Here is a 12,513-nt window from a genome sequence, read left to right on the forward strand (position 1 = left end):
CGTTAAAAACCTCACCCCCCGGGAGGAAAAAAGTGCGGGCTGGTACAAGATTGTTTTTGCGGATTACAAGGGCGAAATCGGCCCTGAGGAATCAAACAAAAAATTTGCGGAGGTTGTCGATGTTCCAGGAGTGCTCCAGGTCCTCGGCGTTTGGCGTTGTGAGCCTGTAAGCGCTGGGGGAAGCTTTTGTCTTGACTATGAAGGGGCCCTCCCACTTGGGCTCCAGCTTGCCCTTGGACTCCGTCCGAGCTGTCCGGACGAGTACGAGGTCCCCTTCGCTGAACTCCCTCGGGATGACTGTGTGGTCGCGCCATGCTTTGGTCTGGGCTTGATATTTGTTTAGGGCCTGTAGGGCGAAGACTCGGTCTCCATCAATGAGATCCTTTGAAGTTGGCTCGTCCACGTCAGGGACGGCTGACGGGACTGTTTGCGGGGACCCATGCTTTATTTCTTGCGGGGTCATGGCCTCCGATCCGTATAGAAGGCGAAAGGGAGTGAACCCAGTCGCCCTGCACTCAGTCGTGTTTAGTGCCCAGACTGCCTCAGGTAACAAATCGGTCCATCTGCCCTTTTTCTCATCAAGGAGCATCTTCTTGACAGCTGTGAAGATTTTCCCATTGGCGCGTTCCACGACCCCGTTGGACTGCGGATGATAGACTGAGGCGAAGGCAAGCTTGGTGCCGATGGAGAAACAAAAATCCTTGAAGTCTTGGCTGTCAAACTGCTTGCCGTTGTCAACTGTTAGTTCGGACGGTACTCCGAAGCGGCAAACAATGTTTTGCCAGAAGAATTTTTGGGCAGTCTTCGATGTTATTGTAGAAACAGCCCTCGCCTCGATCCATTTGGTGAAGTACTCGACAGCGACGAAGGCGAACTTGAGGTTTCCCTGAGCGGTGGGTAGGGGCCCGACAATGTCCAGGCCCCAGCGCTGGAGAGGCCATGTATGGACGATCAGCTTTGTATACTGCGAGGGGCTGCCTGACCGAGGGGAAAACTTCTGGCAGGCTTCACAGGACCTTGTGACCCGATTCGCGGCGCAGATCATTGCGGGCCAGTAAAAGCCCTGGCGGATAACCTTAGCAGCTAGGGCCCTTGGCCCTGCGTGTGAGCCGCACGTGCCACTGTGGACTTCACGTAGGATTTGCATGCCTTCGGTTTCGGTGACGCACTTCAGCATTGGCTGACTGACCCCTTTCTTGTAGAGTTGGCCTTCAATCAGTGCGAAGTCCCGGCTTCGATGTCTGAGGCGCTTGGCCTCGCTAACGTCGGTTGGATGATAGTACCCCTGTAGGAACAGGGTTATTGGTGCCCGCCAGTCTTCGGTCATGATAAGGTTGACTATGCGGTGGCCCTCGCTGTCATTGGTTATTTGGAGCCCTTCGGGGCTCCGGACGGCTGGCGTGCTGATGACATGAAAGAACACGTCGGAGGGCAGAGATTCGCCTCTGGCGGCAGCCTTGGCCAATGCGTCGGCCTCTTCATTCTTGGCCCGATCCACATGCTGCAAGGTGAACCCCTTGAATTGCTTCTCGAGACTTCAGATGGCCGCGAGGTACTGCATGAGCGTGGGGTCCTTTGCTGCATAGTCTTTTTCGACTTGGCCGGCAACTACCTTGGAGTCTGTTTTGATGATGCAGGTGGTGACTCCGAGGGCCCTTAGCTTGCGGAGGCCGAGGATGACTGCTTCGTATTCTGCTATATTATTTGTGCATCTGTCGGATTCCAGATTGAAGTTGAGGCGTGCTGCATATCTGTGCTTGACCCCGATTGGTGAGGTGATGACTGCAGCGACGCCTGCCCCCGCATGGCACCATGCGCCGTCGCAATGGATCGTCCAAATCTTCTCTACGGGCGGGTCTGGCTGTGTTGTTGGCCCAGTCCAGTCGACAACGAAGTCTGCCAGGACTTGAGACTTGATAGCTGTCTTGGGCTCGAAGCAGATGTGGTAGCCGGAGAGTTCGGCCGCCCACTTGGCAATCCTCACCGATGCCTCCGGGTTTCTGAATAATTCGCCGAGTCCCCTGTTGAGGTGACTCGGACCTTGAATGCTTCGAAGTAATGGCGCAGTTTGCGCGAAGACATGACGACTGCGTAGGCAATCTTCTCCAGCTCTGTCATGTTGCACTTGGACGGTGACAGCACTTCGGAGACATAGTACACGGGGCACTGCCGAACCGCACCCCCGACGGTCTGCTCCTGCACTAGTGCCGCGCTGACTGCATGTGGCGAAGCCGCGACGTAGAGCAGCAGGGGGAGCGAGGGGTCGGGGCTGGTAAGGACGGCCAACTCTGTCAGGTACTGTTTTAATGAGGCGAAGGCCGCCGCCTGCTCTGGTCCCCAGGCAAAGTCCTTTGCACCACGGAGTGTCTTGAGGAAGGGGAGACTTCGCTCGGCGGACCTGGAGATGAATCTGTTGAGAGCGGCCAATCTGCCTGTCAGGCGCTGGACGTCCCTAACGGACTGCGGAGGCGTCATGTCTATGATGGCCTGAATCTTTGCTGGGTTGGCCTCGATGCCGCGGTGTGATACCAGGTAGCCCAATATTTTGCCTTGGCGAACGCCGAAGACGCACTTTTCCGGGTTTAGGCGGAGTTGTGCGTCTCGCATGTTCGTGAATGTTTCGGCGAGGTCGGCGAGGTGGTCCTCCTTGCTCTTGCTGGCGACAACAATGTCGTCCACATATGTGAATATGTTTCTGCCAACTTGCCCTTCGAGCACTGTTTTGGTAAGCCTAAAAAAGGTGGACCCAGCGTTCTTGAGTCCCTCCGGCATTCTGATGAAGCAATATGTGCCGAAGGGTGTTATAAAGTTGGTGCTAGCCTTGTCTTCTTCCTTCATGTATATCTGGTGGTAACCGGAGAAGCAGTCGAGGAGGGACATGACTTCGCATCCGGCCGCGCTATCGACTATTTTGTCGATCCGCGGCAACGGGAAATTGTCCTTCGGGCAGGCTTTATTGAGACTGGTGAAGTCGATGCACATTCGCCACTTCCCGCTTTTTTTCTGCACCATCACGACATTGGAGAGCCATGTGGGGTAAGCCACCGGCTCGATGAATTTGGCTTCCAGGAGGCGGTGCACTTCTGCCTTGGCGGCCTCCGTCTTCTCATCGGACATCTTGCGAAGCCGCTATTTCTTCGGCCTTACCGAAGGGTCGATTCCCAGACTGTGCTCAATTATTGAACGGCTAACCCCGACCAGATCGAGGGCCGACCAGGCGAAGACATCTTTGTTCTTGGATAGGCAGCAGAGGAGCTTCTCTTCTTCATGCGAAGTAAGGTCTTCGCTTATGATGACTGTCTGCCTGGGCGTGGCCTGGTCGAGGGGGACAGTCTTGGTCCCGTCGTTGCTCTGCAGCTGTGCCTTGTCGTGCTGCTTGTTGGTTGGGCTGGCGGGCGCGGGGACCTCGCGCTGGGCCGTGAGGCAGTGCACGTTTCGTTGACCGGGCACGAAGTCCCGCTCTATGTTGCGCGCAGTCTGTTGATTGCCGAAGACTGTGATGACGCCTAACGGACCTGGTATCTTCATACATAGGTACAGTCCGTGAATGGCTGCTTCAAACTTATTGATGGAGCCTCGGCCCATGATGGCATTGTAAGGATATACCATGTCCACGATATCAAAGGTTATTTGCTCACTTCGGGCATTGGGTGCTACACCGAAGGAGAGAGGCAGCTCTATTTTGCCGACGGGGAAGGTGCCCTTGCCGCCGAAGCCATACAACGGGTTGTCCGAAGGCTTAAGCAGGCTGTGGCTTATGCCCATGCGATCGAAGGCGTGAAGGAAGATGATGTCCGCCTGACTGCCGTTGTCAACTAGGACTTTGTGCAGGTCCCAGCCTGCCACGCTGCAATTGATAACCATGGCGTCGCAGTGGGGGGCGCTGCGCAGGTCGACGTCTCGTGCGTCGAAGGTTAGCGGTATGTGGGACCACTTTGTCTGCACGACTGGGCCAGTGACGGCGACATGGTTGATGCTGCGGTAGTGGTCCCGCTTCTGCCGCTTGGTGTCGAAGTCTGTGCTGGACCCCCCAGTTATCATGTGGATGACTCCGCGATATGGTTGATCGGCGAAGTCTTCCTGCTTTGGGGCATGGGGGATGTTTTGGTGTTGCTGGTGTGGTGGTGGGGGTGGAGGAGGTACGATTTGTACTTCCTGATGGTGTTGGTAAGCGTGGTGCGGTGGATGCGGGGCGGGAGCGTGGATATATGGTGGAGGGGGTTGCTGGTAGTTGTGCGCGACAATTCTGGGGTTGTCGGCTGGCTGCGCCCGTGCCATTCTGTCTCTGGTGGCCTTCGTTTCGGGGCAGTCTTTGGTTTGGTGGGCGCAATCTTCGCCGTGGAAGAGGCAGTAGAATCGGCGCGGCGGTTGCGCCCGCCCTTGGCCCCTACCGCGAGTTCCATTTCCGCGGCCCTGGGGGGGATATTCCTGGCGACGAGGGGGTCATCAGCAGGATGCTGGTTGGCGATGTTGTGCACTTGCTGCTGACTGCAGCCGTCTCGACCGGAGTCTGGCTGCGGAGTTCTCGTCCACGTGCGGCTGGACTGTGGGGCATCTTTGGGTTTCCGCTGTGACTCAACCTTGCGCTGGTGGAGCTCTTCGGATTTGGCATATTTTTCAAAGAGCTGATATAGCTCCTGGAGGTTTTTGGGCGGATCTCTGATACAGTGGCTGTAGAGGACGCCGGCACGAAGGCCACTGATGGCGTAGTGGATGGCTATCTGATCATCAACGGAAGGAAGCTGTGACTTGAGTGTTAAAAATTTGCGGTAATACTCCCGCAGAGTCTCCTTTTCCAGCTGCTTGCAAAGCGAGAGCTCGGCCAAGGCGTCGGTGTCTGGGCGGTACCCTTGGAAGTTGAGCAGGAACTTGTCCCTGAGACTTCTCCAGGAATCAATGGACAGCGGGGGCAATCTGGTGAACTAGGTGAGAGCTGGGCCCTCTAGGGCGATGATGAAAGACTTCGCCATTGTGGCGTCGTCCCCTCCGGCGGATGCGACGGCGACCTGATAACTCATTATGTATTGCGCCGGGTCGGTGCTGCCGTTGTACTTGGGATATGTCCCTGCTCGGAAGTTAGCTGGCCAAGGCGTCACTTGCAGGTGTGGCGCCAGGGGACTTCGCTCGTCGAGATAGTTGACCCCTTGGAATGGCGCGGCGTGCTGGAAGGTGTGGTCGTGCTGAGGGAAGCGCGGGTCTTCCGGTTGTGCTCGGTGTTGCAGGGGTGGCCCATGCTGCAGGCCGAGGTGGCCTTCGCGCGTGTCTTCCAGTTGTGCGCGCTGCTGGAGGGGTGGCCCATGCTGCAGGCCAAGGTGGCCTTCGCGCTGCATCAGCGCGATCTCCCGCTCGAGGTCTTGGGCCTTCTGCTCTTCATCGCGTATCATTTGCCGCACTTTGGTTAGTGCGGACACACGCTGGCGCTTGGCTTCCAGTATCTCTTTCTGCCTCTGGAGATTGCGGTTCTTGAGGCGTAGGGCGCGCAGCTGTAGCTGTTCTTCCGCTGAGACGCCGAGGACTTCACCATCCTCGGTGAGGTCCGCGCCCTCCAGTGTGGCGAAGCCTGGGGGTGGCTGCGATTGTCCTTCAGGGTCGCAGGTGCGGAAAGTGTTGTCTTCGCAGGTGCGGGGAACATTGTCTTCGGTGGCCTCTTGGTGGGTGGATTGGGTCAGGGCGAGGGCCTTGCCCTTTCTTGCGGCGAGCAGTGCTGCCTTCGCAGCCTCGTCAGCCTTCGGGTTAGCTCTCTTGGGTGCCATCGCGGGTGGTTTTCTCGTAGCACGAACGGTGGGCACCAAATGTTGGAACTTGCTCTCAGTCGCAAGGAGGCCAACAAGGGTGAACAGTGATGACAACAGGGTTACGTGCTAGAAGGCAGTAGCTCTGTTAATCTGGCCTCTCACGGGCACTGTGCGGGGGTATTTATAGGTACCTGAGTGCCCAGCGCCTTGTGTTAAGGACGCATGTGCCCTCAGCTACCTAGGTTATCCCCAGAATTTTCTCATAAAGCAGGGTTACAGACTGTAATTACAGGAATGCCTTTACAAATGAGGCCCGTAATGCACAGCGGCCACGCAGGGCCCGTTACAATGGGCCGGATCGCACGTGGGCCTCCGAACTAGACGAGGCCGCACGGTGGGGAGACCTCGTCGCAGGCCTTCGTCTGATGCCGTACCGAGCGAAGGGTGTCCCTACCCGTTTTGTCTCCGTCGGACAGGCGACTGCGGCGAAGGCCTCGAGCGAAGGGTGGCGGCTTTGCCTTCGCCCCAACAATTATTGTGAGACTAATGCAACTAGAATGGATCAAAACGAAGTTACGGATATTGAGTTATGAATTTCTGAAATTATTTAGCACCTAGAATAGATTAATTTAATTGAGCAATTTTAATTCAAGTTTCATGGTCAAACAAAGGTACTAGGTGATAAACAATATTAATACAAAACTATTGCAACTGGAATGACTCAAATTGAAGCTAAAATGGATTTAATATGATTTATTCAAGTTTCTGGATTTATTTTTGTATTAAAAATCAATTTCCTGAACTATTTCTTTATTTTTATTACACTCTGGACCGCGCAACAAATTCTGTAGAGTACAGAGGCCCCTACGCAAGTGTTCCCAAGACTCAGAACAACATCCGCAAGGACGGCGGGTTTATTTTTCAGAAATCAGAGGGCTCTTTTAGAATTTGTCACGGCCAAAGGGGTATCGGACGACCATGGCCGCACGATTAGATCTGGGCGGTCCGAAACCACACCCAACATTAAACCGCGCCAGCCACAGGATTTCCGATCTACGATCGATACAAATCCCCTTACCTCCATCCATCATCGTAGATCCGACGGTCACTAAGGCATATAATCTAGGCCATCCCTTAGCTGATCAATGGCAGAGGCGCCGTCTTCCACCCGATTAGCGCCCAGTCAACGGCGCCCTAATCCCCACGGCGGCGCTACTCGCCGGCGCGATGACCATCCCCCGCATCATTGCCCAAATCTCCAAATCGACGACATCTACTCGTTCCAGAGAATACGGTGAATAGAGTGGGGCTTCTTACCATCAATCAGGGCTGCACAGTCGCTGTACCACGCCGTGAAGTGGGTTCACGGCAACCCATGAACGTCGGCGAGAAATCGCCCCAGCCGCGACGCCCTGACCCCCGAATTGGTGATCGTCGCGACATCCACGTGCTCTGGCGAGGCATCGAGCGGATCACCGAGCGGTGACAAGGAGGGGAGAAGGAAGAGGATGAGCAGCGCGCGGTGAAGGGGGCAACGCCGGGCTCCACAGATGGCGGAGGCCTAGCGCGCGTAGCCACAGAGCTCGCAGGGGCGCCCGCACTTGGGTTTGAGGGAGCTCACAGGGAAGGTCGGGGACTCGTCCATGGAGGGAGCTCCGCGGCTGGTTGTTGAGATCCGCTCGCGAGCTCGATCCATGGCGGCTGGGTTCTGGGCGCACAACAGAGGGGAAAGGCGCTGGTCAAAGCGGACGCGAACGCCTGGGTCTTATAACCCAATGGTCGGGCATCCGAACGGAACCGGGGAGATCGCGGAGGTGGTTGAGCTCGCGCCCACGGAGTCCGCGGCGACGGACTCACGTTCTGTGCGCGCGATGCGCGGGCTGTTGCGCGGAAGAAGGAGATCCTGACGGCGCAGGGCCCACCTCACAGTGACGCCGACGCGCAAGGGAGCAAGGACTGGGCTGGCGCAGGAGTGGGGAGATGGTGGGCCGAAAAGGAGAAGGGCGGCCCAGCTAGGGTTTTCTTTTTCTTTTCTTTTATTTTCTGTTTTCTTCTCTTTTCTGTTTTAGTTTTCAATTTTCATAATTAATTTTTTTATTCAGTTTTGAATACAAGAATTCACACCCAAAGGTAAAGCATGATGCATAATTTAATTTTTCCTTTATTTATTTTTATGCATTTAGATAATTGTTTTAATGATGGAATATACACTTAAGATAGATGATCCTCTTTAGTAATATTTACTTAGGCCATGTTAATATATAATATTTCTCATGAATTATTTTAGTTCAATTATTTTTAAGGATGGTTGTGATTATATGGTTTATAAAAGGAATAATAATTAGTTTGAAACTCTCTCCCTTATTTGCCGCTCCAACTTCTAGCTTTAAGTTTTAGATCTATGCTTCGAATACCACATTCTTGCCTATTATTATATTTTATAGAGGATGGAAATATTTATTAGAAGTCATTTTACCTCAAATCTCTTAGAGAAACATTTATAATTCTCAGCACATGATTTCGGGTGTTACATATAAGCCACACCGTAGCACTTGTTGGTCAAGAAATGATAACAGAAAAATCTACACATACCTGTCTTCTCCTTCCATTTCCTTCTGCTTCTATTTCGTTCCTTCTCTTCTCCAGTTTCCTCTCCGGTGATCACCGACATCTCGCCACGGGTCATCACAATTGGTATCAGAGGGGCGTTGTCATCGTCTCGGTGACGACGATCTCTGGAGGATTTCGAAACATCTCCCAGCAAGCCTTCCGCTCAAGCACGACATCTCATCGCAGCCATGGAGGATGTCGAGAAGAGAATCACGGAGAAGTTCCAGCAGGCCATGGAAGCGTCTGCGTCAACTCTGCAGGAACTCTTGAAGAAGATGGATGGAATCAGCGGAGTGAACAACAAGCTTGAAGAGATTGAAGGTCGGCAAGCGGAACACGTCAAGATCGTGCAATACTTGCAGGTCAAAATGGACCTCTCGATGAAGTCCCTGGTGCAAGTCTCGCAGGACCAAACTAGGCTGGTGAATCTGGTGAATGTCGTTGCAAAGAACGCCTGTATGGACGGAGTTACAGGCACAGGCGATGGGTTGATCGGACCCCGTCCGACAGGGATGACGATAGGACCACAAATTCAGAATCCACCTCCTCCTGTTATTCCACATGGTATGGGGCCTCCTCCTCCTCCTCCTATTATTCCACATGGAGTGGGGAATGGTGATGGTTTGCCAAGGCGCGGGGAAGGGGAGTCAGATGCGAGTGGCCGAAGGAGAGGACTGCCGAAGTGGGAGTTTCTGGTGTTTGATGGAGAGGACGCAAGAATTTGGGTGGACATGTGTGAGGCATATTTTGCACTATTTTTTATTCCAGATGCATTCAGAGTTAGTGCAGTATCTTTACATCTGAAAGGGAAAGCTGCACACTGGTTTCAGGCATATAGAGATTCATTGAACTTGATGGATTGGGCTGAGTTCAGAGTGGCTGTGTTGGAAGAGTTTGAGGTCTCTACTCATTCAGATAAGATGCAGGAGTTGCTAACATTGAGACAAACTGGTTCAGTGTTGGAGTATAAAACCCATTTTGAGAAATTGGTGTACCATATAAAGTTGTTTGACAAGGCCATCAGTGACACCTTCCTGGTTACACAATTTGTTCTGGGTCTCAAATGGGAATTGAGAGGTGGGGTGGAAGTACAATTTCCCAAGATAGTGTCAATGGCTGCTCAGTTAGCATTCAAGCATGAAGCATTGCAGGCAAAATAGACATCAAGGAGACAGGCAGTGGGGAAGCAGGGTGCAACAATACACAATAAAGATGGAGTAGGAGTCACTGGTGAATTGTGGAAAGCTAGACAATTGAAAGAGTATAGGAGAATTAATGGGTTGTGTTTTAAGTGTGGAGAGAAGTTCATCCCAGGTCACAAATGTAAGGTGGTTGTGCAACCTCAGCTGAATGTCATGGTTGCAGAAGGTCAGGACGGAGGTCAGATCCTGCAAGATGAGGTGCTAGAATTATTGGAAAGGGTTGAGCACCGGAATGAGGAGGAAATGACCTTGTCTCTGAATGCCATGAATGGTACTGACACTTCAAAGTGTATCAGGCTTAGGGCAATGGTTAAGAACCATACCATTTTGCAGTTGCTTGATTCAGGGAGCTCCAATACTTTTATCAGTGAGATAGCTCTAGCTAAAATGGGTTGTAAGGTCCAGGAAATACAACCATTAGATGTGAAGGTAGCCAATGGACAGGCTATCAGGTGTGAAAAGAGAGCTTTGCAGCTGGAATGGTGCTGTTGTGGAAAGACTTTTTGTGCTGATGCTTATGTGCTCCCTGTCACTGCCTTTGACATGATTTTGGGTATGGATTGGCTAGAGCAGCACAGTCCAATGTTATGTGCTTGGGACAAAAAGTGGGTGGAATTTGAGGAAGACGGTGTGCCCATCAGGTTGCAAGGGGATTTGGTTAGACCAGAGAAGGTTATTTGTGAGTCTAGTGGTGATCAAGTGTATAAATGGGAAAAAGGAAATGAGGTGTGGGCTGTGGCATTGATACAGAAGGTGGAGGAAGGGTTACAGCCAAAGGTGGAGGTAGTTCTAGCTGAAGTTCAAGAGGTGTTAACCCAGTTTCATGATGTGTTCAAAACTCTAGATGTTTTACCGCCATCAAGAGATTATGATCATTCCATCACATTGTTACCTGGAACAGCTCATGTGAACTGCAGACCATATAGATACTCACCTTTACAGAAAGATGAAATTGAAAGGCAAGTGATGGAGATGCTCAAGTCAGGACTCATCACTAGGAGTGTGAGTCCCTTTGCTGCACCTGTATTGTTAGTAAAGAAGAAAGATGGGAGTTGGTGTTTTTGTGTTGATTATCGAAAGCTGAATTGAATCACTGTCAAGAATAAATTTCCCATGCCTGTGATAGATGAGTTCTTGGATGAATTGGCAGGAGCCACATATTTCTCCAAGATGGATATGGCATCAGGGTTCCATCAGATAAGAATGGCTCAAGTTGACGAGGAAAAGACAGCCTTCAAGATGCACCATGGTCATTTCCAATTCAGAGTTATGCCATTTGGGCTTACAAATGCCCCGACCACATTTCAATGTTTGATGAATGCAGTATTTCAGCACTGTATGAGGAAGTTTGTGTTGATCTTCATGGATGACATCTTGGTTTACAGTCCCACTTTGCAAGCTCATGTGGTCCATTTTCAAGAAGTGTTCTCAGTGTTGCAACAACACAAGTTGTATGCGAAGAGAAGTGTTCTTTTGTTGTGACACATATTGAATATTTGGGGCATGTCATATCTGCTAATGGGGTTGCCACTGACCCAAGCAAAATTGAAGCAATGCTCAAATGGCTAGTACCCAATTCTCACACAAAGTTGAGAGGATTCTTGGGACTCACTGGGTATTATCGGAAATTTGTTCAGAATTATGGTATAATTGCCAAACCTCTGACAACTATTTTGCAGCTGAAATTATTTGAGTGGCCAGAGTCTGCTCAAATTGCTTTCGATGAACTCAAGAAGGCTATGGCATCCACTCCTGTTCTAGCTTTGCCAAATTATGAAGAAACTTTTGTGGTGGAAACAGATGCATGTGACAAGGGCATTGGTGATGTACTATCGCAAAAGGGACACCGAGTGGCTTTCTATATCAAGGCATTAGGGGTTTCCAATTGCAAGTTGTCAATCTATGAAAAGGAGTTCCTGGCCATTCTTATGGCAGTGGATAGATGGAGATGTTACCTACAGAGGAAACCTTTTGTAATTAAAACTGACCACAAAAGTCTGACTCACTTGCAGGACCAAACTCTGGTCACTGAATTACAAAGGAAGGCGATGGCCAAACTGTATGGACTTCAGTTTCAGATCCAGTACAGGAAAGGGGTCGAGAACAAGGCTGCTGATGCACTATCGAGGGTGGCACATCAGTTGGAGTTTGCTGCTTTGTCTGTGTGTACTCCAATGTGGGTTCAAGAAGTTCTCTAATCCTATGAGTTGGATTGTAGTGTGCAGAAATTACTGGCTTAGTTGGCTATGCACAGCCCCAATGAGCAAGGGTTCAGGATTCAAGGTCTGGTATATAAGCAGAACCAGTTGCTGGTGGGTCAGAATTTGGGGCTGCATACAAAGATTATCAAGGCTCTTCATGCATGTGCAATAGGAGGACATTATGGAGTACAAGCTACCTATCAGAGGGTCCAGAAATCCTTTTACTGGCCTGGGTTGAAAAGTGCAGTGGAGTTATTTGTCAAGCAGTGTCAAGTGTGCCAACAAGCAAAACATGAGCATGTCAAGTCACCTGGGTTACTTCAGCCTCTACCCATTCCACAAAATAGTTGGCATGACTTGTCTATGGATTTTATAGAGAGTCTACCTAGATCAAATGGATTTGTAGTGATCCTGGTGGTGGTAGACAGGTTAACAAAGTATGCACATTTTGTTCCAGTGAAACACCCTTACACTGCGCAACAAATAGCCCACATTTTTTCTCCAATGTGGTTAAACTGCATGGGTTGCCAAAATCCATTGTGTCAGACAGAGACAGAGTTTTCACTAGCCACTTTTGGCAGGAATTGTTCAAGTTGGTGGGCACTCAGTTGCATCTTAGCTCGGCATACCATCCACAATCTGATGGACAGACGGAGAGAGTTAATCAATGTTTAGAAATGTTTTTGAGGTGTGCTGTGAATGACACTCCCTCCCAATGGGTGAAATGGTTAGATTCGGCTGAACTATGGTACAATAGCTGCTACC

The 12,513-nt window shown here is 51.3% G+C and overlaps 1 protein-coding gene across 1 annotated transcript in view; it reads right to left on the reverse strand.

The window, feature by feature from the left end:
* Positions 1-8,406, reverse strand: part of LOC103631022 (uncharacterized protein At2g37660, chloroplastic) — a 58,165-nt gene extending 49,759 nt beyond the window's left edge. Inside the window, exon 1 of the mRNA XM_035960277.1 lies at positions 8,328-8,406. Coding sequence (XP_035816170.1) covers positions 8,328-8,406 — 79 coding nt within the window. The remainder of the gene's footprint in view (positions 1-8,327) is intronic.
* Positions 8,407-12,513: the final 4,107 nt, after the last annotated feature.

Source organism: Zea mays, chromosome 6 (assembly GCF_902167145.1).
Source record: "Zea mays cultivar B73 chromosome 6, Zm-B73-REFERENCE-NAM-5.0, whole genome shotgun sequence".
In the NCBI taxonomy this organism is placed as follows: domain Eukaryota; kingdom Viridiplantae; phylum Streptophyta; class Magnoliopsida; order Poales; family Poaceae; genus Zea; species Zea mays.